Source organism: Macaca nemestrina, chromosome 13 (genome assembly GCF_043159975.1).
Source record: "Macaca nemestrina isolate mMacNem1 chromosome 13, mMacNem.hap1, whole genome shotgun sequence".
NCBI classification, from domain to species: Eukaryota; Metazoa; Chordata; class Mammalia; order Primates; family Cercopithecidae; genus Macaca; species Macaca nemestrina.
The window spans coordinates 42,743,678-42,761,078 of record NC_092137.1 but is presented as its reverse complement, the minus strand read 5'-3'; the positions used below and the strand labels follow the sequence as shown (position 1 = coordinate 42,761,078).

General features: G+C 42.8%; 1 protein-coding gene and 1 long non-coding RNA gene across 9 annotated transcripts in view; one reads left to right on the top strand and one right to left on the bottom strand.

Moving 5' to 3' along the window:
- LOC105464917 (metastasis associated 1 family member 3) overlaps positions 1–17,401 on the bottom strand; it is a 261,198-nt gene that overhangs the window by 138,383 nt on the left and 105,414 nt on the right. For all 8 annotated transcript variants that reach the window (XR_011611651.1, XM_071076627.1, XM_071076621.1 and 5 more), the window contains exon 4: positions 8,688–8,814. Coding sequence is in view for 7 of the 8 variants with exons in the window: in XM_071076627.1 (XP_070932728.1) it covers positions 8,688–8,814 (127 nt within the window). In the remaining variant the exon portion in view is untranslated. The remainder of the gene's footprint in view (positions 1–8,687; positions 8,815–17,401) is intronic.
- LOC105464916 (uncharacterized) overlaps positions 1–17,401 on the top strand; it is a 51,663-nt gene that overhangs the window by 6,618 nt on the left and 27,644 nt on the right. The window lies entirely within an intron of this gene.

Sequence of the window (17,401 nt, the reverse complement as noted above, 5' to 3'; positions counted from 1 at the left end):
ACTGTCTAAAAATAAATTAAAATAAAATAAATAAATAGAACCACCTAGGCAAATTTTACATAAGATCCAAGATTCTTACAAGCTGCTCATGACACTTTCACAACTGAACTAAGGCAATGCCTCATTTTGGAGGACAGAAAATCATGCAGAAGTGATATGGCATGGTTTAAACCAGGAAAAGTTCACTAGAAATTGTGGTTATAGCCACCCTTCTAAATAATGATGGTGACAGCATCTCTATTCTAGGATCCTAACCTAACAACTGTTTGGGGTTTTTTGTTTGTTTGAATCTCGCTCTGTCACCCAGGCTGGAGTGCAATGGCGTGATCTCGGCTCACTGCAACCTCTGCCTCCTGTATTCAGGCAATTCTCCTGCCTCAGCCTCCCAAGTAGCTGGGATTAAAGATGCCCGCCACCACGCCCAGGTAATTTTTGTATTTTTAGTAGAGACGGGGTTTCATCATGTTGGCCAGGCTGATCTCGAACTCCTGACCTCAGGTGATTCACCCGCTTCCGCCTCCCAAAGAGCTAGGATTACAGGTGTGAGCCACCACGCCTGGCCTCTAACCTAACAACTGTTAAAAGGAAAAGAGGCAGGGCTCACGCCTGTAATCCCAGCACTTTGGGAGGCTGAGGCAGATGGATTACTTGAGGCCAGGAGTTTGAGAGCAGCCTGGCCAACATGGCAAAACCCCGTCTCTATTGAAAATACAAAAATTAGCTGAGTGCAGTGGCACGCATCTCTAGTCCCAGTTACTCAAGTGGCTGATGCACGAGAATCGCTTGGACCCAGGAGGCAGAGGTTGCAATGAGCTAAGATCACAGCACTGCACTCCAGCCTGGGTGACAGAGTTTCAAAAAACACAGAGAAAAGGAAAAGGATGCAAGGCTTTCTCTGAAGCACTCTAGAGATTGCTCGAACACTAGACACACCTGTATCTTTAAGAGCTATCCTATTGCTGCCACCAAATTAAGGATCCTGATAGCTTCTCTGGCCTTTCTTAAAAAGTATAGTCAGCTGGACACAATGGGTCACGCTCGTTATCCCCACACTTTGGGAGGTCAAGGCAGGAGGATGGCTTAAGGCCAGGAGTTCAAGACCAGCCTGGGCAATATAGGGAGACCTTGTCTCTACAAAACAAATTTAAAAATTAAATTAGCCATGTGTGGTGGTAAAGCTCTGGTCGCAGCTGCTCAGGAGGCTGAGGCAGGAGGACTGCTTGGGCCCAGGAGGTCAAGGCTGCAGTGAGCTGTGCATGCCACTGCACTCCAACCTGGGCAACAGAGTCAGACCCTGCCTGTCTCAAAATAAATAAACACATATTGATATAAAAATAAAAAGTATATCATGGTTCAGCAATGAGGTAAACAGAGTTCTCAATAGTGATACTCTGAACCAGGTCCAGGTCTACCAAAGTGGGTATAATGGGCTTCTCTACCACCACTCACTCCTTGTAGCAAGATAAACTTGGAGTACAAGTAATCATGTCCAAAAATTCTTACAGTAGGACAAACTGAATCCAAGAATTAGCAGGTACCTATGGAAGACACACTGAAGCATAACTTCAAAGGCTGCAGTCCAGGTCACAAGGTTGGCAGGCAGAAAAGAACCGGCTCTTTTTAAAGATGCCTAACTTGTTGCACCACCAACTGGGAAATAGGTATTAATCATTACAAGTACCAATGTTCTAATTAGCAGCTTTTTAAAAATCCAGAGTTCCTGTATTTGACATGTGGAAAAACTGATGTTGGACCAGATAAAGTACACATCCATAAACACAGGCAGCAACCAACCAGTCAAGTATTTCCTAGTTCCTAATATACACCCAGCACTGTAACATTATCTATTAGTAAAATAGTATAGTTATGCTTAAATGGGTTTTTTACGTAATTCTATCCATTTGACTCAAGCGTCCAAATAGAAAAATTATGTGAAAAAACAGAAAAAGAGCCTACCTAATTAACAGAAAATCAAAGAATCTACCTAATTAACAAATTACTGAGGAGTTTTCTATCTCTGATGCTTTTTAACACTTACAGTTATGTACTCATGATAATACCGTATTTCTGGTACTTGCGCAGTGGCTCATGCCTATAATCCCAGCACTTTGGGAGGCCGAGGCAGGAGAATCACCTGAGGTCAGGAGTTGGAGACCAGCCTGACCAACATGGTGAAACCCTGTCTCCACTAAAAATACAAAACTTAGCTGGGCATGGAGGCATGTGCTGGTAATCCCAGCTACTGCGGAGGCTGAGGCAAGAGAACCGCTTGACCCTGAGAGGGAGAGGCTGCAGTGAGCCAAGATCACACCACTCCACTCCAGTTTGGGTGACAGAGTAATACTCTGTCTCAAAAAAACCCAAAAATACTGTATATCTGCAACCAAGCAGTCTGGATTCAATTTCTGAATATGCCATTTATGAGCTGTGAGCCTTTAAAAAGTTACCTAATCATTGTGTGTTTCAGTCTCCTAGTCTGTAAAATGGGGATAATAACAGGATCTACTTCACAGACACATGCACAACAATCTGAATAGTGCCTAGCAATCATAACCAGTTCACTAAATTTTAGCTTTTGTTTTGTTTTGTTTTTTGAGACGGGGTTTCGCTCTTGTCACCTAGCCTGGAGTACAATGGTGCGATCTTAGCTCACTACAACCTCCACCTACCAGATTCAAGCAATTCTCCCGCCTCAGCCTCCAGAGGAGCTAGGATTACAGGCATGCACCACCATGCCCAGCTAATTTTTGTATTTTTAGTAGAGATGGGGTTTTGCCATGTTGGCCAGGCTGGTCTTGAACTCCTGACCTCAGGTGATCCACCCGCCCCTGACTCCCGAAGTATCGGGATTACAGGCATGAGCCACTGCGCCCAGCCTAGAGTGTTTCTTTTTTTTTTTTTTTTTTTTTTAAGACAGAGTCTTGCTGTGTCACCCAGGCTAAAGGACGGTGTCACAATCATGGCTGACTATAGCCTTGAACTCCTGGGCTCAAGCAATCCTCCTACCTCAGCTTCCCAAGTACGTCTAGGACCACAGACATACGCTACCATGCCATGCTAATTTTTTCATTATTTATAGAGACAGGGTGTCCCAGTGTTGCCCAGGCTGGTCTTTAACTACTAGGCTCATGTAATCCTCCCACCTCGGCCTCTCAAAGTGCTAGGATTAGAGGCATGAGTCACTGTACCCAGCTGAATATTAGAATATTTTAAAGCCAGATTCACCATATTACACATGAGCTATATATAAGACTGGGTTATATATTAATATAATGAGTACAACAGCCCAAGCATCACAAAGCAGATAATGGAAGGGTAGGTTTCGAGATGAGATCAAAGAAATAGCTACATAACCAGCCTATCAGCCACTGCCAATTGTGAGGAGTTGTGTTGCTCATCTCAAATTTACAAATTTTCAGTCTACTTATGAATGAATGTACAATGAAGAGATATTTGTAAATCAGATGATACAAATTTAAAGTTATTGAATATTTGTGGTAAGAAAATCTATCAGGCTGGGCGCAGTGGCTCACGTTTGTAATCCCAGCACTTTGGGAGGCTGAGGCGGGCAGATCACCTGAGGTTGGGAGTTCGAGACCAGCCTGACCAACATGGAGAAACCCCATCTCTACTAAAAATACAAAATTAGCCGGGTGTGCTGGCACATGCCTGTAATCCCAGCCACTCGGGAGGCTGAGGCAAGAGAATCACCTGAACCCGGAAGGCAGAGGTTTCGGTGAGCCAAAGTCATGTCACTGCAATCCAGCTTGGGCAACAAGAGCAAAACTCCGTCTCAAAAAAAACCAAAAAAGAAAATCTGTTAATGAAGATATTAGTCATACACACATATTGAAACTGAATACAGTAAAATATATACATATGACATATAGCAGCTGACATACAGGTTTATAGTGCTTAATGTTTGCAACACATAATCTATTATTCAATGACCTCAATCACTGTGTATAAAAATGAAGCACGCTGCCTCTCACTTTCCCTCAAAAAAAAGTCCCAAAGGGATACTCACTACTCAAGCCCTATCTATCTCACAAACGAGATGAATCATTAACTCTACTCCAAAAAGTCCTAGTCCTATCCACTCTCTTCCAGTGGAATCAGAAGAAACAAAGAGTTTCCTCCCTGTCACTTTGGGAAGCGTAAGCATCTCATGAGTATTATAGTTCACACACCACAAAGGAATTCAAGAATGCCTCAGTCAGTTTTTCTTCTATGTTCCAAAGAGCACCAAGGAAATTCTGGGCACTTGATAGTGTCCCTGAGAGTAAAACACCAGTATTCACCAAATTACCCTCTTCGCTGCCAAAGAACAATGGGGCTTTGGTAATTTTCTCCTTTTAGAGCCAAAAAGATAAGGCATGACTTCAACATTAGCAAAATGTCAAGACCACTCCAATGTGCACTTGTTCTACATCAGCATGTGGGCTGGTTAGCACAGCTCCATGCCTTGGCCAGGGACTGCCCCAACCCCACTCAGCTGTTTAAAAATGATGGCCACAAATGAGAAAACGTGGCTCTGCCCTATTCCTTCTCAATTTGGAAAAAAACAAAAAGCCCCAAATGTCTACGTCTCTTCATCATAATTCAAAGGAATTACCACCCGGTAAATTCACTGAGTTTCTAAGCCAGGTCCCTTGTCTCAATTATCAAGCACTTATTAAGCTCCCTAAGCTAGAATATAATCAGGCAATGTGTTCAACAGTAACTAAATGATCATGTAGACTATGTAATTTCTATGTTCAACAAAGAAGTGTCTTGATAATTATATTTTAATATACTCTGTCAGTCCTTATGGAAGATAAAAAATACATCACTAGTTTTTCCATTCCAGGCAATCTGTTAAAAGAAACCAACGTTACTTATAAACAGATTCCAAGCTATCAGGAGAGTAAATTAAAAATATACTTGCGTCTTTTAGATACATTTTTAAAACCATTTGTCAGATTCTTATTCTGGCAAGAGTCTTAAGACTGGCCACATAACTTCTTTTTTATTTATTTACTTATTTAAAAAAAATTTTTTTTTTGAGATAAGAGTCTCACTTGTTGCCCAGGCTGGAGTACAGTAGTGCGATCTTGGCTCACTGCAACCTTCACCTCCCAGGCTCAAACAATTCTCCTGCCTCAGCCTCCAGAGTAGCTGTGCCTCCATGCTCAGCTAATTTTTACACTTTTAGTAGAGATGAAGTTTTGCCATGTTGGCTAGGCTGGTCTCAGACTCCTGACCTAAAGTGATCCACCTGCCTTGGCTTCCAAAGTGCTGGGATTACAGGCGTGAGCCACTACGCCCAGCCCCACATAACTTCTTAAACTTAAAATTAATCTTTATATTCTAGTGTCTTCCAATTAAATAAATGGAGGCCATGCTAGTGACTCACACCTGTAATCCCAGCACTTTGGGAGGCAGATCACTTTAGGTCAAGAGTTCAAGACCAGTCTGGTCACCACGGCAAGACACCATCTCTACAAAAAATATAAAAAATTAGCCAGGCATGGTAGCACATGCCTGTAGTCTCAGCTACTCAGGAGGCTGAGGTGGGAGGATCACTTGAGCCCAGGAGTTCAAGGCTGCAGTGAGCTGTGATCATGCCACTACACTCCAGCCTAGGCAACAAAGCAGGTCCTGCACAATCAGTCAATCAATAAAAAGCGCATATGGCTCTTTAGCATCATTAGTTACACACAACCTTAAGAAAATCTCAAAATATGTTTTTATGTTCCATCTCTTTGAACAAAAATTATTCACCTACTATTTTTATTTCTTGAAAAAGCATTATTGGTCGATAAAAAGACTATTCCCATTATTACCTGGCCTGTCTTTTCCAGCAAATGACTTAAGTCGTACAGAATATACTAACCCTAGCAAATCTAACCATAGTGCCCCCTAACAAAAATCCTAAATAGCAGGCCATAGCAGAATGCACTTGTAGTCCCAGCCATTCAGGAGACTGAGGCAAGAGGACTGCTGGAGCTCATGACCAGCCTGGGCAACACAGCCAGCTCTATATCTCTCTATCTATCTACTATTTATCTATCTCACCTATTTATTATTTATTTCACATTGGGTCTCACTCTGTCCCCCAGGCTAGGGTGCGGTGGTATAACTGTGGCTCACAGCAGCCTCAAACTCCTGGGCTTAAGCAATCCTCCCACCTCAGCCTCCCAATTAGCTGGGACCACAGGCACACACCACCATACTTGGCTAATTTTTATATTTTTGGTAGAGACAAGGTCTTGCTCTATTGACCAGGCTGGGCTCAAACTCCCAGCATCATGCAATCCTCCTCCCACCTAGGCCTCCCAAAGACTGCATCTCAATGTAGAAAACAAAAGCAAACAAAACCAAATAAAAACAATGATATGAGGTTTTCGATGTGGGTGAGGGAGTGGCTCATGTTATTTCTGAAAAGATCTGGAGAAAAATAAATTCTATATCTTTATCACACACTTCCTGCCATAGAAGATCTCTGGGTTCATTTCTATAAAAAAGGAGTTGTGCACAAAGGTACCAGGAATTGGTGTGTGTGGGTGTGTGTGTACATGTATATGTATGTGTAAGTACCAGAGCTTTAGAAAGTCTACAAACCTCAGCTGAGCACGGTGGCTCACGCCTGTAATCCCAGCACTTTGGAAGGCCTAGGTGGGTGGATAACGAGGTCAGAAGTTCGAGACCAGCCTGGACAACATGGTGAAACCCTGTCTCTACTAAAAAAAAATACAAAAAATTAGCTGGGCATGGTGGCATGTGCCTGTAATCCCAGCTATCTGGGAGCCTGAGGCAGGAGAACTGCTTGAACCCAGAAGGTGGAGGTTGCAGTGAGCCAAGATCACGCCACTGCATTCCAGCCTGGCGACAGAACAAGACTCCGCCTCAAAAAAAAAAAAGTCTACAAACCTGTCTGAACCCAAAAAGACAGACTCAGATTCAATCACAATATTGGGGGATAAAGAGGAAAAAGCAATTATTGAAATAATGCATTTTGGCTGGGCATGGTGGCTCACGCCTGTAATTCCAGCACTTTGGGAGGCTGAGGCGGACAGGTCACAAGGTCAGGAGATCGAGACCATCCGGGCAAACATGGTGAAACCCTGTCTCTACTAAAAATACAAAAAAAAAAATTAGCCAGGCGTGGTGGTGGGCACCTGTACTCCCAGCTACTCAGGAGGCTGAGGCAGAAGAATGGCGTGAACCCAGGAGGCAGAGGTTGCAGTGAGCTGAGATCGTATCACTGCACTCCAGCCTGGGCGGGACAGCAAGACTCGTCTCAAAAAAAAAAAAAAAAAGAAAAAAAAAGAAATACTGCATTTTATTTCTATGTATATAGTTTTTTTAGGACCACTATGACCAGCAGAGCTGGATAAAAGAAATAGAAATACAGATTATGAACAAAAGTTGAAGGCATTTCTTTAACCTAAGAGAGTGAAACACCGCACTTGCTCACACATCCTCACCCTGGTCACATGCTGTTGCTTTCATACACCCTATGCTCACCTGTGCCCTCTATTTGTGCCTCACACCCTCTGGAAGGCTGAGTAAGTAGCAATTCCTCCTGAAGCTTTCCTGATCGAGGGTCAGAATCTTTTGAGCTCAAACATTTTGTAATACCTCTAAGATGCACTGATTATAGATGACAATGAAAAACAGCTCAACAATATCTTAAATTTAATCACCACCAGTAGATCATAGAAAACCACCATTTTTCCTCAACAATTGCCAAAACAACAAACAAGGGGCTGGGTTTTTTCACTTTTTGTTTTTTCTGCAGTAGAAGAAGAATTTAATTAATGGAAGGGTGGTCCATGTTAGAGAACCAGAGATATTGCCCAAATCAGTCACCTATTTTCTTCACATTTGTATGCTATCAATGTATACATCAGGTGTTATTAAGGAATAATAAAGAATATAAAGTTTTCATCCCAGTGATCCTCAAAAGAAAACAAAAAGCCATACATCCTATAAGGTCAAGAGTCAACTGCCTGGGAAGCAGACTTTAGGTTCTAACCTTTGGCTTCTAATGGCTATAAAATTTTCTTAGAACCTGGCAGACCAGCATTTCCCAAAATGATGTCTGCTGGACGCTCTTCTGTACCGTTCTGAAAAGATATTCAAATCAATCAGGAAAGGCCTTTTGTTGTTGTTGTTGTTTGTTTTTAAAGACAGAGCGTCACTCTGTCGTCCAGGCTGGAGTGCAGTGGCACGATGTCAGCACACAGCAACCTCTGCTTCCTAGATTCAAGCAATTCTCCTGCTTCGGCCTCCTGAGTAGCTGGGATTACAGGCGCGTACCACCACACCCAGCTAATTTTTTGTATTTTTAGTAGAGATGGGGTTTCACCGTGTTGGCCAGGCTGGTCTCGAATTCCTAACCTCAAATGATATACATCCGCCTCGGCCTCCCAAAGTGCTGGGATTACAGGCGTGAGCCACTGCACCTGGCCAGGAAAGTCTGTATTAAAACAAAGTTAAAATGGTTACTTTACTGGAGAACTTTTGTGGGGCTTTAATATGCTAATATACATTATAAATTTCCAACCTAAAATTTCATTATGAAGCCTTTAGCAAAGTAGTTTAAGCAAGATCCTGAGAAGAGTCTGGAAAACGCTTCAAATAAGTCTTTTGTTTTTTGGTCACTGTAGTACTGAGTACTTTAGTTCCTAAAAAGTTCTTACCTGATATGTGTTGCGGGCAGAGATTCATACTGGCGTGACAAAAAGAGTTCCCTATGTTTCAACTGATGTTTCTGCTTATCAGTCAAGTCAGCCTCAACTGTTGTTTCAGATTCTTCCTCAATTTCTTCTACACAAATAAAATTCAAAGAATTTATTAGTACAAAGCACATTATCTGTTTGGATATTGAAACAGATCAAATCAACATTTCATTCAGTATTTTCTTCAAACTAATCAATTTTAAATTTAAACATTTGCTGGGTGCAGTGGCTCACGCTTGTAATCCTAAGCAGTTTGGGAAGCTGAGGCGGATGGATCACCTGAGGTCAGGAGTTCGAGACCAGCCTGGCCAACAAGGCAAAACCCCATCTCTACTAAAAATACAAAAATTAGCCGGGCATGATGGCGGGCGCCTGTAATCCCAGCTGCTCGGGAAGCTGAAGCAGAATTGCTTGAACCCAGGGGGTGGAGGTTGCAGCCAAGACTGTACCACTACACACAAGCCTGGGTGAAAGAGCAAGATTCCGTCTCAAAAAATAATAATAATAATTAAACATTTATCTTGTCAGTTCAACTATAACCATAAAATTATCAGGGCCTCAAAGGAACAAAAACTCCAACTTAAAAATGGCAGATGGTATCCCAAAAATATACACAAGTATTACATATCAATTTAAAAATTAATTCACTTTTTTTTGGAGATAGAGTTTGCTCTGTCGCCCAGGCTGGAGGGCAGTGGTATAATCTCAGCTCACTGCAACCTCCACCACACAGGTTCAAGCAATTCTTATGCCTTAGCCTCAAGAGTAGCTGCGATTACAGGCGTACATCACCACACCTGGCTAATTTTATGTATTTTTAGTAGAGACGCGGTTACACCATGTTGGTCTTGAACTTCTGGGCTCAAGTAATCTGCTCACTTTGGCCTCTCAAAGTGCCAGGATTACAGGCATGAGCCACCACGCCCAGCCTCACAGAAGGGACTTTATCAAATATAATGCCCTTGCTGAAGCAGTTCTTTATGAATACCATGAGGGTAATGAATGGAGTATCAGATCTTTTCTACTTTCAAACTTTTAAAACTGAATTGAAAATGAACCTTAAACAGTAACTTAGAAAAAGACTCACCTAGCTCAAAGCAAGAATAAAGCAATTTAAAATTCTTTGGATGTTCTTTTTAATGAACTACTCAAAGAGAAATATAGCACTAAAAGGGCCATTTACTTGCAGGTCTAATAACATTTCACCAGTGAAGATCAATAAAGTTACTGCTGCATTGGCACTATTAGCACTAGAAAATATCACATACAAAATTATACTCTTTACCTAATTAGGATTTGACAAATTGTTGTTGTATAAGACACAGCTAACTGAATTCTAATGCACACCCTACAGAGCTAAAACAGCAACCAGCTCTGCAACAGTAACAGTAAATCTTACATTCTTTTTTTTTTTTTTTTTTTTTGAGACGGAGTCTTGCTCTGTCCCCCAGGCTGGAGTGCAGTGGCCGGATCTCAGCTCACTGCAAGCTCCTTCTCTCGGGTTCACGCCATTCTCCTGCCTCAGCCTCCCGAGTAGCTGGGACTACAGGCACCCGCCACTTCGCCCGGCTAGTTTTTTGTATTTTTTAGTAGAGACGGGGTTTCACCGTGTTAGCCAGGATGGTCTCGATCTCCTGACCTCATGATCCGCCCGTCTCGGCCTCCCAAAGTGCTGGGATTACAGGCTTGAGCCACCGCGCCCGGCCAATCTTACATTCTTATATGATCCCTTGGTTCACCGTAAAAAGGACCAAAATCACTGAAATCCAACCTAACCAAAGACAAAAATCACCACAATGGCATCTCTCATGTAGATCACTAATGAAAACCACTTTTTAAAATTTACCAGTTAAATTTCAAATTTCATTTATGTATTTGTATAATTATTTTTTAGACGGAGTCTCGCTCTGTCACCCAGGCTGGAGTGCAGTGGCACAATCTCGGCTTACTGCAACCTCCATCTCCTGGGTTCAAGTGATTCTCCTGCCTCAGCCTCCTGAGTAGCTGGGATTACAGGCATGTGCCAACACACCTGGCTAATTTTTGTATTTTTAGTAGAGACAGGGTTTCACCATGTTGCCCAGGCTGATCTCGAACTCCTGAGCTCAAGTAATCTGTAAACCTTAGCGTGAGATAAATCGACTATTAGTGTGGATGAAGAGTAAAGAGAATTCAGAAGATAAATTTAAAGTTGGACGGGCCAGGTATGATGGCTTATGCCTGCAATCCCAGCACTTTGGGAGGCTAAGGCAAGCGGATCGCTTGAGCACAGGAGTTCAAGACCAACCTGGGCAACGTCTCTACAAAAAATACAAAAAGTAGCCAAGCCCGTGGTCCCAGCTACTTAGAGACTGATGTAAGAGGATCACTTGAGCCCAGGAGGTGGAGGGTGCTGAGCCGAGATCGCACCATTGCACTCCAGCCTGGGCAATACAGCAAGACCCTATCTCGAAATAAATAAATAAATAAGGTTGAACAATGCCTCTGAGCCAGAGTCTGATCCATGAGACTCTTGCTCATCTCCAGGGGGAGACTCCTCTTTGCTACAAAGCAGCACCCATATATGCTTAAGGTACTTCACAATAGGCCTTGCTCTACTCTACAGTTATCTGATTTCACTGCATCCCTTGAGAACAATGACAGGTCACTTATCTTTGTATCCACCCTATTTTACTTGTGGGGTAAAAGTGAACCTCAAGAAACATTCAGAGCAGACCAAGTAAGAATTATCAAGCAACACTAACTTCAGCAGCTGCAAGGATAGACTCAAAAAGTTACAGCATAAAACACAGCACAACATAAACAACAAGTTACTGTAAAAGGGGCTTTATTTTTCACATTTCATTCTAGTGCTTTTCAAAATTCTTCTTTCAAGATTTAACACAAAGTGGAAGAGAGACTAAACTTAAGAGTCACACTTGAGGCCGGGCGCAGTGGCTCGCTCATGCCTGTAATCCCAGCACTTTGGGAGGCCGAGAAGGGCAGATCACCTGAGGTCAGGAGTTTGAGACCAGCCTGGCCAACATGGTGAAACCCCGTCTCTACTAAAAGTACAAAATATTAGCTGGGCGTAGTGGCAGGTGCCTGTAATCTCAGCTACCCTGGAGGCTGAGGCAGGAGAATTGCTTGAACCCAGGAGACAGAGGCTGCAGTAAGCCAAGATCATGCCATTGCACTCCAGCCTGGGCGACAAGAGTGAAACTCTGTTTCAAAAAAAAAAGAAAAAAAGAAAATTGTGCTGACCTCAAAGACGCCCTGGAAAGGATTTTAGGAACTGCTGGGCTAAATGGAAAAGAAATCTTACCTAAAAGTATATATTAAATGAAAACCAAAAACTGGCTAAGGAAGAGTTTTTTACTTTATTGACTTTAAGAAATTTATCACAGAAATTTTATTTTCACAGTGTTGAGATACAAGGACTCATAAGTTATTCGATAGCAAATCAGGATCCCATCAGAAATTTAAGCTATTTCTGCTTTACATTTATTCAAAGAACACTGCATCTGGCAAAAGCTGCCCAATACTATAATAAATTCCAAGTCCATCTGGAATTGTATATGGTCTCAACATGCCACTGTACTATTTTTCACTTGCTATTAATTTTAAAACAAAGAATCAGAACCAAGTTATCTAGCAGCAACAGAGCACCATTGATCCTCTAATTCATTAACACCCCAGCAAGCAGCTTCCTAAAACACAATTTATATTTCTCCAGTTTTGATAAAAAGGCCTCAATAACTTCCAACCAACCACCATTAGGGTAAAAACTAAACTTTCATGGCTTATACATCTAACAATCTGCCTTGCCACATGTTTCAACAAGGATCTGTGTCCTCCCTTCCACCCTACCTCCAGCCAAAAAAAAAAAAAAAAGGAAATTTATTGATGTGCCGACCAACGTGTTCTGGGGCTATCTATGAGGAAGACATAAAAGTCCTACCCTGAATTACAGTCCACCCTGGATTCCAGGCAAGAATATATACCTTTAGATGTAGTGAGTACCATAAAATTATGCGGCATACTCTGGAAGCACGACGGAGGAAATTCACGTAGCTTGATGAGCCAGCAGAGGCTTCTCCAAAGAAATCAGTTTGCACGGACACCAGAAGGGAAAGGGAGTGGATGGCCGGGCCCCTGTCTTTGGTAATTAGAGAACACATCTCTGGATAAGGATAGCCTAGGTATCTGTACTTGGGCTTGGTTTGACTGTGGGAATTTACTGCTTTTCCCTTCACATCCTCCTAACTCACCTAAAAACCTCATTAGGGAGTGTCTCCCGGTTTTAAGGCCCAAAGTCCCTCATTTAGAGAACCCCTCAGTCCCCAGCAAATGAGGACAGTTGATCACCCTAGCCTTCATACTACCCAAATGAAGCATTAAACTTAAGGTACCATAATAGCTAAAATTTAAAAGACTGAAAGAACACAGACCAACTGGAGTTCTCATACATTAACAGAGGAAGTGAAAAATCGGTCCAACCACTTTGGGAATCTGTTCGGCAAAATCTACTCAAGTAAAATTTCTGTGACAAGTTTCTTCCCCCACATGAACCAACGATGTTTCTCCTAGGTAATTACCCAAGAGAAATGAGAGCTTAAGTACACCAAAAGACCTATACGTGAATGTTCATAGCAGCTTTATTTGCAGCAGCCAAAAACTGGAAATAAGCCAAATGTTCAGTAATAGGAAAACAACAACTAAGGCTGGGTACAGTGGCTCACGCCTGTAATCCCAGCACTTTGGGAGGCCGAGGCAGGCGGACAGCTTGAGCCCAGGAGATCCAGACCAGCCTAGGCAACAGGACGAAACCCCATCTCTACAAAAAGATACAAAAATTAGGACTGGGCACAGTGGCTCACACCTGTAATCCCAACACTTTGGGGGGGCGAGGTGGGTGGATCACCTGAGGTCAGGAGTTCGAGACCAGCCTGGCCAACATGGCAAGACCCCATCTCTACTAAAAATATAAAAATTAGCTGGGCAAGGTGGCAGGTGGCTGTAATCCCAGCTACTCAGGAGGCTGAGGTGGGAGAATTGCTTGAACCCGGGAGGTGGAGGTTGCAGTGAGCCAAGATTGTGCCACTGCACTCCAGCCTGGGCAACAGAGCAAGCCTCCATGGGGTCGGACAAAAATAGCTGGCAGTGGTGGTGCACACCTGAAATCCTAGCTACTCCAGAGGCTGATGCAGGAGAATTACTTGAACCTGAGAGGTGGAAGTTGCAGTGAGCTGAGATTGCAACACTGCACTCCAGCCTGGGCAACACTGCGAGACTCTGTTTCAAAAAAAAATTACGTGGGCTTGGTGGCATGCACCTATAGTCCCAGCTACTCAGGAGGCCAAGGTGGAAGAATCCTTCGAACCTGGAAGTTCAAAACTGACCCAAGCAATATAGTAACACCTCATCTCTACAAAACAAAACTTAGAAAGTTAGTCGTGTGGTGGCACGCACCAGCGAGAGGATCAATTGATAGAGACCCTGCCTCAAAACAATAACAACAACAACAAAACAGACAAGACAGTGCTCAGTGTTTACACAGTGTTGTGGGCAGTATTAATTTACAGTCACGCTGGAAAAACTTACAGTTCATGGTGTATTGTGTAGACTACACAGAACAGTCTTGCCTCTGCAAGAGGGAATAATTAAGCCCCAGGCTGGGTACTGCTCCACACTCAACAAATCATAGATGCGACAACCAAACATCAGGCTGTTTCCAAGTAACTTAAATGCATCCCAGAACAAAGTTCAAGTTGATTTATAAGAACAAAAAATGGGTCGGGCACAGTGACTCACACCTTAATCCCAGCACTTTGGGAGGCCAAGGCAGGTGGATCGTGAGGTCAAGAGATGGAGACCATCCTGGACAACATAGTGAAACCCCATCTCCACTAAAAATACAAAAATTAGCCGGGTGTGGTGGCGTGTGCCTGTAATCCCAGCTACTCGGGAGGCTGAGGCAGAAGAAACACCTGAAGCCGGGAGGCGGAGGTTTCAGTGAGCCAAGATTGTGCTACTAACCTCAAGCCTAAGCGACAGAGCATGACTCAATCTCAAAAAAAAAAAAAAAAAAAAATATCCAGAGACAAACCCTACTCAGCAAATAAAAGTTGTAAAAGAAATGAATCATTGAGCTGATCACAGTGGCTCACGTCTGTAATCCCAGCACTTTGGGAGGCTGAGGCAAATGGATCACTTGAGGTCAGGAGTGAGACCAGCCTGGTCAATATGGCGCAACCCCATCTCTATCAAAAATACAAAAATTAGCCAGGCGTGGTGGCACGTCCCTGTAATCCCAGCTACTAGGAGACTAAGGCAGGAGAATCGCTTGAACCCAGGAGGCAGACGTTGCAGTGAGCCAAGATCACACCATTGCACTCCTGCCTGGACAACACAGCAAGACTGTTTCAAAAAAAAAAAAAAGAGAAATGAAATGAATCACTGAGTTATACACTGAATGAACCATTAACAGATACACTGTGTTCGTAGACAATACTTTATATTGTTAAGATATAAATTCTCTCTGATTTCATTGATGTATTCAACAAAGTTTTGGCCAGGTACAGTGGCTCACGCTGTAATCCTAGCACTTTGGGAGGCCGAGGCAGGCAGATCACCTGAGGTCAGGAGTTCGAGACCACCCGGCCAACATGGTAAAACCCGATCTCTACTAAAAATACAAAAATTAGGCCGGGCGCGGTGGCTCAAGCCTGTAATCCCAGCACTTTGGGAGGCCGAGACGGGCGGATCACGAGGTCAGGAGATCGAGACCATCCTGGCTAACACAGTGAAACCCCGTCTCTACTAAAAAATACAGAAAACTAGCCGGGCGAGGTGGCGGGCGCCTGTAGTCCCAACTACTCGGGAGGCTGAGGCAGGAGAATGGCGTGAACCCGGGAGGCGGAGCTTGCAATGAGCCGAGATCTGGCCACTGCACTCCAGCCTGGGCGGCAGAGCGAGACTCCGTCTCTAAAAAAAAAAAAAAAAAAAAATACAAAAATTAGCCAGGAATGGTGGCGCACGCCTGTAGCCCCAGCTACTCGGGAGGCTGAGGCAGGAGAATTACTTGAACCCGGGAGACAGAGGTTGCAGTGAGCCAAAATCACACCACTGCACTCCAGCCTGGGCGACAGAGCAAGACTCGGTCTCAAAACAAAACAAACACGGGCCTGAATGGGAAAGGGGATGCAAAAAAAATAATAATTAGTTAATGAAAAGAAACATGAGCCATATATACTATAGGATGTAACCTTTTTCAAACCTTTAACCAGTTTGGAAACCAAAAGTCAGAAAATTTATAGTCTACCATGGACAAAATGGAAACAAGAATCAGCTGGAGGGTAAAGGATTATAACGTCACTTCCTGCAACCATCTGCTATATAGTACATTTCATTCTGGGAGCCCTTCATTAACAAATTTCTTATAATCCTGTTGCCCTTCCCCATTTACAGTTGTTTATATGAAAAGACAGACAACCATAAACAAGTTTTTTAAAAAGTCTTGAAATGGAAAACATTTCCGTAACTGTATAGACAACATAGTAGTCTGAAAACCACCTAAACAAAAGAAGAAATGAAACTCCTTAAGCTACAAAAACTCACCAAATGAGTCAACCATATTACACCTTAATGACAAAAAGAATTAAGCAAAAACAGGAAATAAAATCTTTTATTTTGTTATCTTTAGGGATACCTTTACAACATCTTAACCTTGAATAATTTTCTAGCATGGTGAAATTAATTCCTGTCAGGAGCTGCAGTTTCACCCACATGAATTACCGCTACTCTTAAATGTAAAGCAAGTTTGGCTAGTCAACTATTTTTTTTTTTTTTTTTTTTTTGAGACGGAGTCTCAAAGTTGAAAAGGAGAGCAGCCACGACCAGTCTCCACATTCCTAGGTATCAGAAAAGGGGCAGAGTGAACTGAGGCTTCAGGTGACCATTTTCCAACTTCCTGGCTACAAGGGACAACTGAAAATGCATGCCACTAGCACAACTCTAGAGAAGCCTCCAGTGGCACCCACTTCCCTTGTATGTCAAGGCTTCTGTGTTAATGTGAAAGTCCTCCAGGGGGCCCAGTCAAAGCTACTGTTTTCTGCGTATCTTATGATCTGTAGGGGCTGTGACTCATTTAATCACTACAAAAACCCTCAACACAGGAAGGGTAATAAGGTAGAAAGTATTAATGAGTCCCTTGTAAAGATGAAGTCTCAACAAGGTTAATTTATCTGCCCCATAATGCCAAATTATACAAACATATAACAAAATGCAGTATAATATTTATCTTATCCAAAATAAATGTTAAGTAGATAAACAAAACATACAAAAGAATCATTTAGAGGACAGGATACTAATCCAGTTAGGTGACCTTAGACCTAACCAAGGACTCAACCAAAAAATAGAGAGGGTTTAAACAGATTACATATAAGGTCCTCACAGGTCTAAAATTCTGTGATTTGGAATGCTAAATGAAAAATACTTGGGACTACCTAAATATAGAGGCAATATATTAAGTTAAAAGCACTAGTTAGAAATAGAAGTAGTGCTGAGGCAGGAGAATGGCATAAACCCGGGGGGCGGAGCTTGCAGTGAGCTGAGATCCGGCCACTGCACCCCAACCCCGGGCGACAGAGCCAGACTCCGTCTCAAAAAAAAAAAAAAAAAAAAAAAAAGAAATA